General features: G+C 39.7%; 1 protein-coding gene across 1 annotated transcript; it reads left to right on the forward strand.

The window, feature by feature from the left end:
* The first annotated feature begins 7077 nt into the window (after positions 1–7077).
* Positions 7078–9291, forward strand: LOC116196564 (protein phosphatase 2C 37-like). The gene is made up of 3 exons (XM_031526349.1): positions 7078–7843; positions 7954–8268; positions 8544–9291. Exons 1-3 carry the CDS (start codon positions 7334–7336, stop codon positions 9003–9005), a joined length of 1287 nt encoding a protein of 428 aa, XP_031382209.1. The 5' UTR covers positions 7078–7333; the 3' UTR covers positions 9006–9291.
* The last annotated feature ends 450 nt before the right edge of the window (positions 9292–9741 follow it).

Consider the following 9741-nt stretch of genomic DNA (forward strand, 5'->3'; position numbering starts at 1 on the left):
AATATGAGTTTAAAGCGTGATTTAGATCGACATCAAGTAATGGCCCTTAGACATTGATATTGTTTTCTTGGGAAGCCCAAGAAGTGAGAACCCCACATGGAAGATTTCAACCCTTTGAATTCCATATTTGAAGTTGAATTAGCTCAACCGACAAGCTCCTTGTGGATCCATAGAAAATTGGTTAGAATATCACACATCCTTTTATGGGAATCTATAATTATAAAGATCGTGATTTGATTAGTATGGGAGGCCGCGAGAAGCTACACAATTTGGAGAAATAAGATTTGAAATTCTCAGCTTATTGCTGGCTTGATAAGCGATCGAGAAAGTTAATCCATAAGAATGTCAATATAATATGGTTGTGAAAATCATAATTTAGGAATATTCGAACCGGGGTACTTAATGAGTTGATCTTCTAAAGCCCATAGTAATCAACGGACAGGTCCACACTAAAAGGCTTATTTATCTGAACTTAATTCAACCATAAAGCTAAGTCAGTCTGATATCTTCTCAACGTGGGATTGAACTTTAAGGGTGTGTTTGGGAGTTAAATTTGGAGGGAGAGAATTTGAAGGGGGAGTGTTTCTCTTATTCGGAAGATTTCTTTGAGGGAGAGGGAAGGGAGCAGTAGGGATTTGAATGGAAAATTGAAGAGGAGGAAATATTGGAAGCTGAATTTGAAAGCTGGCAAATTCAGTAATTAAGCCCATGATCGGTGAAGAGAAAGTGGCCTAACTTGCATTGAAGGAAAGGCTAATGCAGTGAAGATTACCTATTTCATCCATTTAATAATAATAATAAATATATAAAAGCTGGAACGAGAGAAAAAAGCGCCAGATAAATTAAATGATGAAATTCTCGACTGCTTATTGAATCGATCTCGCAATTCCATTTAGATGAACTTACATTGAGTTTGGGAGTTTTTTAGGGAGGGAGAGGAGAGGGGAAGAGAGGAAATTTAGGGAAATGAACTCCCTTATCTGAGAGTATTTAGCAAAGCAGATGAGAGGAGAAAAGTGAAAAGAGAAAATAAAATTATGAAAGTTTTAAGAAAAATATTATAAAATTTTTAGAAAACTATTACAAAGGATGTTGTGTAGAAGAAGGAATAGAAAATACATGAATTCCTTCGAATTTCTCAATTTAGAAGTTTATGAGATTCTTAACAGTGGAGGGAAATGGAGGGAGGGTGTTTCCCTTCAAATCTCTCATTCTCTCTTACCTCTCACTCAAATAAATCTTCTAAACAAGGAAAACACTATCCCTCGAAATCCTCTCCTTCCCTCTCCCTCCAAATTCAACTCCTAAACACACCCTTAAACTATATTTTGATTGTTTCATATTTGATGAATTTTAGTTATTTATCCATATTATTTATATGTAATAATATATAATACAAGAACTTTTCAAAAAATTAAATCTAATCCTCTCGAAAATTGAAAATGATTTCTCAAGATACGTGATATCTTTTCAAATTCAATTTGCTAAATATCCTAAAAATGAAAGACACGAAAATTCGTGTTCCGTTTCATCTTTTTACTCTCGATACTTTTTTCATACAACATAATGCCTACACCATATTTTTCACTCTCAGTATATATACACCTACGCTTTGCCTTTTTATGTATATGTTATTTGCATTTCGATAAGAAAAGAATAAATATTTGTTTGTTATCGTGATTTACTTCTTTGATTTCTCATGTGCAATATTTTTATTATGTCCAATCGATGGTATTATAGTTTTTGTAATAATTTTTTCTTATTTATATATTCATCCACATGTCATATGTATTGATTAACAAACAAGTATTGGATAACACGTGAGTATCAAATTTTTTTTTATGAATTTTTTAAGAATAAACTATTTCATATTATGAAGAATAATTGGAGTCATTGAGTTGCTAATCAAAGAACAATTTCTCGAGGAGAAGGTCTTATATTTCTAAAAATATCGCGGCTCAACCTTCGACTTCTCTTTTCCCTTTTTCCAGTTCTAAGGTCTCGCAAAAAATCTATGCCGAGAGGGATTTACCATTTAGTGAGTCGATCTAACTCGACTGCATTAACTGGGACGCAATTGGACTTCCGGATATTACGGTTCATAAAAAAAAAAAAAAAACCTTCTGGCTCCATCTCTAATATGGACGACACGTAGTGGTACTAAGAGTAAAAGTTAACTAACTTCAGATTCCTCTAATTCCTCACTCCAGCGAAGCTTCGGTCGCCGTTTTCCCCCCACTCGTCCGTCCTCCCAGTAGTCTAGGCCTCATCATTCTCCAAACCCTCGTGTTTCGCCTCCTTGTTACGGCTACCCAAACCATAGAAAACAAGGTCCTCAGGGGGCTTGAAAGTTGTTCCAGAAAAGCCCCCTCTGATGTTCGAGCCAGCTATCCGGAGGAAAAAGGAAGAAAGCATGATCACCGGAGAACGAGTAGTGGACCTATCAAATTTTGTGTAAGAGGTCAGTGTTTATTAAAGAATCCAAAGGAATATAAATGGTCATAATTGAACTGTTGAATCTTCGTTTGGCTTAAGTCCCCCGAAGCCAAGTCGGACCAATCCTAGCCAAATTGGATAAAGGCTGGCGGTCGCTAAGCCTTCCCAAAGAGGGGAAGGCTTACCAAGCGTCCTCCATCAAGGGGAGGCTTGTCGAGCCTCCCGGCGTGAGGGAAGGCTCGCCGAGCCTGATGAGGGATTTTCTTTTGTTTCTTTTTTTCCTTTTTAAATGTTGTTCTACATCTACTGTTATTGCAAATTTTTTGCTACAGGTACAGTCTTTACGTACACTTTGTGCATTTCACGCTGAATTCTGAACCTTCAGGAATTCCAGGCTTCCAAACACTGTCAAATTTAGAAGTCACATAATGTGTGTTTTCGACCAACTCCAGAACAAGCTGCGTTGCGAATTTCTCGTTCATAAACAGTGCATTTTGTGGCATGCTCTCCTAGGTACCGAGGTGGACGGTGTACTAAAATAAATTTGACAAGCACTTAATCAATAATTAAATTATATAAATACAGCTAATGAAAAGCCTGCAATTTCGTCCTTTATATTAGACTTACATGTATATAAGGCACGTGATGAAATAAAAATGATAGAGTAAATCTGGCAAAAAGGGCGACTTGCTTCAAGGAGAGTTGAGAGAGAAATATTATTAGCTAATACTCCCTACAACTAGGATTACCCCTTCTAGATTAATTATTGTCAGAAAAAGGATGCCCTAGTTTTTTTTAATTCCACAAACAACCCATATAATTCAATTATAGGAAGCGAACCCCCTACTTTATAAATATGGCAGTGATACCTCTTATTCGAGGATGCTGATACTCTATGTAATTTTTTTAATATATGTTGACCCCCGGTAAATAAGTTTGAAGAGACATTATACTCACTGCAAGAGAGGAATTCAATGTCCATTTTCAAAATTCGTAGGGAATGACATCGTACTTAAATAAAATGTATCACTGTTTAATTTTTAAAAGTATGAGTTGTCACTGTTTTATAACGAAACTACAAAGTGTTTGCGTATTATTCTTTTTTTCTTTAAAAAAAGAAAAACAAAGAAGATTAATGATTTGAGAAGTTACTTTCTTATTTCTTTTACGTTAGACTCGTAATTGTTATATCCTGGAACTCAATTTTCAAAATCGAAAATCGTCGTGTCATCACCTGTATCCAAAAGGAAAAGAAAAGCAACAAGATATATATATATATATATTTATTTATTTATTTATTTTTGGGGTTGTTTGTAAGAAGCAAAAGAGGTGTGCAAGACCGTCAAGAGTGCATGATATAAAACTACAAGGGACTGTCGACGAAATACGAAAAGTAGAGGGGGCATCACGGAAGGAGTGACAGGATCCCGAGAATTGCGACGGAGGACAAGTAATTTATTGGGAAGGACAGTGCTCGTAACGAGTTAGCCGAAGAGGGGAGAGAGAGAGAGAGAGAGAGGGAGGGGCGATTTAAGCATATGCTGGGGCCGGGGGGGAAAAGTTGCAGCTTCAGCTCCACGTCAGTAGGGAGACACGTGTCCGGATGTACGACGATCAGGAAGGCTCAGATATTCGGAGAGGCGTCAATTTGATGGTAGACATGTGGTCCCACAAGTGTCCCCCCGCACAGGCGCTTTCATCGCACAGCTGGCAGGAAAGAAAGGAAAGCCGCATAAAAGCGAACCACACACCCCACCTCCCGTCACCGTCCTACCTTTACATTCCCCTTCCACGCCGTTCATCCCACGCGCCTAGGAGGCTCGACTAGGTTAGGTTTGGACCCACATATCTTTTTCCTTTTTTATTTATTTTCGTTATTATATATTCTTGTATTTAGCTAGGATGTGAAATGAAAAGTAAATTCCCACGAAAAAATCAATCACATCTGTTCAAGCGACACGATGCTATTTTCTTATATAGAGTTTCAGATTTGAGATTTATGAATAAAAAAAAATTAATTGAGAAAATTTTATCACTTAATAGATTAATTCAATCAAATTAGTCGAAACTCGTTAAACTTTTAGACTGCATGATTCTAAAAAAAAAATTGATAGGAAAAAATTTGATCAATCGGAGATGATTTCCGTACATATAGACGAGGGGAAGAACATGAAATCATCGATTATCATTATCAGTTACCGTCATAATGGACCATTCTTCTCATATTAAAACGAAGTACCATAAGATATCTACTCATCCATGTTTTTCAACCGAAAGGAAAATCATCCATCTTTTATCGGTAAGTTTAGGTCGTAATTTGTTAGTCCTGGATTGTACTGAGTCAGGTCAGAAATCCTCGAAGACATATAGGAGTGATACGTTTATATTTGTTGTGTGGTATATTCTGTTGGTGTGCTTAATAAGGGATGATTCTTCAATCATCCATGTTTGTGTGGCTGACTCCTCAGTGGGCAGTCTCCTAGATGGCTTGGCTGACTCTATGGTCTGCAGTCCTGTAGTTGTATTGGCTAATGGTCCATCGGCATCCCAATGAAAATTATGATTGCTTTCAATAAAATGTTACCGTTCAACAGAAAAAAAAAATAAAAAAAATCGGAGAGACAATTTCCTTAATGCATAACAAATAGTGCGATATGAACAATGGATTCATTGTATGTAGAAATTATCATACCTTCCGTTGATTCTGTGAAATGATAAGTTCGTATTTCACCATCTTATCTTGAAGTATTTAGGTTCCGTTTGGGAACGGAATTTAATTTTAGAATCATGATTTTGATTTTAACTCTACTCACTACACAATAAAAACACACATTTCCCAAGTCAAATTTATAATACAATCTCATTTGTCCTTTTCCAGAATCAAAATCAAAATCAAAATCAAACTCTGTTTCCAAACGCACCCTTAACTTGCTAATGACGGTGTCAGATTTCAACTGATACGTAGAGAAAAACAAAAAATACGTCAAATAAGCACGGGTATGTGAGGATGAATGGAGGAGGAAGGGCCTCAATTATATTTATTATATCATATATAAAATAAAAGAAGCAAGTGTACAATACCCGAAGAAAATCCCACTCAATAGGGCTATCTGACAATGACTCGAGAAGCTTTTATACATATACTAATTATATGCAAGTTGGGAGTATTGTCTCCTGAGAGAGGATGATTCAGAAAGATGGTCTATTATACGCCTAATCTAAAAAATTATTAGTTATTCTTCTTCATAAATATTGATGTAATTAGAAAAAATTAACCGAATATTTTTATTAGGTAATAAAACTACGATCGCATCATCGATGTTATTACAAATTCATTTATTTCCACGAGACGAAGTAAGAAAATTGAACCATTCTCGTATTTGAAGCATTAAAATCAGGTGGTACTCTTAACACCATTGAACAAATCAGTGTCATGTTTACATATCTCTTACATGCATAACCTAAACATGTCTCAACGTGATATAAATTTATGTGACCTGAAAAATGGCATATGATTTATGCATTATGAGTTCCCAATTATAATTGGAAGAAGGTAACTGTTGATATCATCATCAAATAAAATAGAATAAAAAAATTATTAAAAATGCCGTGAAGTTATCAATTCGGATCGCTTACTTTCAGGCACGGGCTCGACAATTCAGTGAATCGTGACTAGGTAGGTCACACTTTAGTCTTACCAAAGGATATTTCATGATCTTGAAAAATATGTAATATAAAAGACAAAAAAGAAGAAGATGTTTTTGTTCAAATTGATTAATGTGGCAGAATTTTCTTATTTTATTTTATTGTTATGTAAAGGGTAGGTTCTACAATTACAAAGTATTTTCTGAATTAATTTATGCTTTCCATTATTTTGATGGGGAGGAATCCTGCTTCAAATCTCGTATTATACGATCACGCCACGTGGTGACATCTCTCTTCTTCAGCGGACAAAAAAAATAGCAAAAAAGGCGAAAATATTATTATACCATGGGAGATGGAGACTGATCAAGAGGAATTAAAAATTAAATAAAAATAAAATGATTCAACGGTTTGGTATTTAAAAGAAATGTTCGAATTTTATGAATAGAGAATATTTTTTATTAGAAGAGTTAACGGGTTTACCTGATTTAAAATAAATTAGTCGGAATTTATTGAATTTAAAGTTATCAAGATATACATGGAAAATATAAACAAAAATGACAAAATTAATAAACAAATAAATAAAAGAAAGAAGGTAAAAAAAACGAAGGGCGACTGACCGGAGAGAGAGAGGAGGTCGTCCATCGTCCTTGAGGACCACATGCGTGTCAGGAAAGGAAGGCCGTTCAGTCCATTCGTGTCCCCCTCTCATTGGTCCACGTATAACTGTCCGACAAGTTGAGACACGTGGTGGCTAAGATTGACCTGGAGGGGAGATGGACGGCTGAGATCGGGGAGTGGCGTTATTCGGTAGTTCGACGTCATACCAACTGTACATGTCGGATCCGCTGCCCGTGACGGTGACGGGTAGGCTGCCCGTAGCCCCGGTGTGGCCCCCAGGTGAAAAGTTTTAGGGAGGGCAGGCAGGCAGGTCCCCCTCTCTCTCTCTACTTCCTCCCCCATTTTTCTCTCTCTTCCCTCTGTACAAAAAGGTTCATTGCATGCTCCATTTCGGTGGGTCCTCCATTTCTCTGCCAAGCGATTTCCTGTATCTCACCTTCTCTCTTTCTCCCTCCCTCTGCCCCCCCACTCTCTTGCCTCTGTTGCGGCCCCGAGAATTTATTTCTAGGGTTTCGTTTCGTCCGATTACGATCGCTGCAGGCGGGTTTTGTGTCAGGCTCGAGGGTTTTGAGGGGAAAATCGGGGTTGATAGTTGAAGTTGAAGCTAGTGCTTTACTCGAGGAGGTGTTCTTTAATGGCGGGGATTTGCTGTGGTGTGGTTGGCGAGAGCGAGGCCACGGCTCCAGTGGAGCCGACCTCTCGAGGCTCGATCCGGAGGATGCTGGAGCCTCTTCCTTTCAAGCTCGTCGCCGATGCTGCGTCGGTGAGCGTGAAGTCACCGCCGGTGGAGAACGGTCGGAAGAGGCGAAAGATCGGTGTTTCTCTGCTCCCCTACGAAGGATCGATCTCGGCGGAGAGCAGTGAGCCTGCAAAAGCAAAAGCGGAAGAAAACGGCGTCACGGTGCGGGAGAGCGAAGTTTTGAGCTCGAATCAGCAGCTGAATCAGAACAAGAGCTCAAAGGACCCGGTGGCAAAGGAGTCGGTGGCCCAGGAGCATCCTAAGTTCGGTTTGACTTCGGTCTGTGGAAGAAGGCGGGAAATGGAAGATGCTGTTTCTGTTCGGCCATGGCTCTGCACTGAACGCCCTGATAATCAAAGCGGATTGCATCTCTTTGGTGTCTTTGATGGCCACGGCTGCTCTCATGTAATTAAATATTTATATACTTCGTCTCTGAGTTACGACTCTCAGATCGGGCGACTGAGAGTTGGAAATGGAGGTCGGAGCTAATTTCAGTTTCGTGCTGGTTGTTACAGGTGGCGATGAGATGCAAGCACAGGCTTCACGAGATCGTGAAGGAGGAGATCGAGCGGTCAAGCGAGGAGATACAGTGGAAGGAGACGATGGAGAGCAGCTTCGCAAAGATGGACAGGGAAGTCCACGAGTGGAGTGATGGCGTCAAGGCATCCAACTGTCGGTGTGAGCTCCAGACCCCCCAGTGTGACGCCGTCGGATCCACCGCCGTCGTTGCCGTAGTCACTCCGGACAAGATCATCGTCTCCAATTGCGGTGACTCCCGCGCTGTCCTCTGCCGGAACGGCGTCGCGGTACCCCTGTCCACAGATCATAAGGTCAGCACACTCTCCACCCCCGAAGTACTGCTATTGATGCTATGGCGGCGCGTGGGATGACGTGACTATCGCCTGGCTCTGTTGAGGTGCATCCACTTGTTCGTGGAACGCGCATGGGGTCTACTCTATCCCATCGTGCTCCTTATCATGCGACCTTTTTGGGCGTGTTATGACACGCGCCTCTAAGCTTCGTGGTCGTCGTTCCTCTTTTAAGGTTTTTGTGCTTTATTGGAGGTGGTGATTACTGACATGACAGTGGTGTTGCTTTTCTTCAGCCGGATCGCCCCGACGAGCATGACCGGATACAGAACGCCGGTGGGAGGGTCATATACTGGGACGGGCCACGTGTCCTCGGGGTGCTCGCCATGTCAAGGGCCATAGGCGACAACTACCTGAAGCCGTACGTGATACCCGACCCGGAGGTCACGGTGACGGAGCGCAGCGCGGATGACGAGTGCTTGATTCTGGCGAGCGACGGGCTGTGGGACGTCGTGACTAACGAGACCGCGTGCGGGGTGGCCAGGATGTGCCTGAGGTCGCAGAAGCCGCCATCGCCGCCCTGGTCCCCGGGGACGGCGGACGTTGCAGTGGGCGCGGCCGCGGAGAGCTCGGACAGGGCTTGCTCCGACGCCTCGATCTTGCTGACGAAGCTGGCCCTGGCGAGGCGCAGCATGGATAACGTGAGCGTGGTCGTCGTCGACCTGAGGAGAGGGGGGGCTGTAAAGCAGCAACAATAGACGTGTTTCATTGTACCGATAATTTCCCCCTTTTCTTCATTTTTATTATTATTTTTGTTTTGAGGTTTTTGATTACTATGAGAAATGATGATAGTGTTCATCATCGACACAGATTAAAACATGCTACGAAGTGGTAGCAGATCTGTCTCGTTCTCTAGAGAGAAGTGTAATTTGTAGGATTGTTCTATAATACTAACTAGATGAGATTGAAAGATGTATGTAGAATCTATTTTCACTATCCCAGTTACGGGATGGTCTGATCTGCGTTTCGTGAGCTACCGAGCTATATGTATCGTGTCATATCGTTGCTTCGATCTCCAGTTCCTCACACCCTGTTTTGTTTGGTTTGAGAGTGTGTATTTTTAAAATTTTAACTCTTTTAACTATACTCACTAGAATACTAGGTAATAAAAATTATCAAAATAATAATTATTATTTTTCTTTTCTTTTATTTTTTAAGTTTTAATTATTTAATTTAATTTTTAATATTAATTTTTTAATTATTTATTATTATTTTCATAATTTTAATGATATAATTATTTATTATTATTTCATATATATTTTATAATTTAATAATATAATTATTATAAATGAAATAAAATTAAATTTAATTTTACTTAATTTTAAAATCATACGCATCATCAATTTCATTCATTTGGATCTGGTGAGTGATCTTGGCCGAGGTAGACAAAACTCATTGCGATCTGTGACATCAATGAAGTCTCCATTATTGATT

Source organism: Punica granatum, chromosome 2 (assembly GCF_007655135.1).
Source record: "Punica granatum isolate Tunisia-2019 chromosome 2, ASM765513v2, whole genome shotgun sequence".
In the NCBI taxonomy this organism is placed as follows: Eukaryota; Viridiplantae; Streptophyta; class Magnoliopsida; order Myrtales; family Lythraceae; genus Punica; species Punica granatum.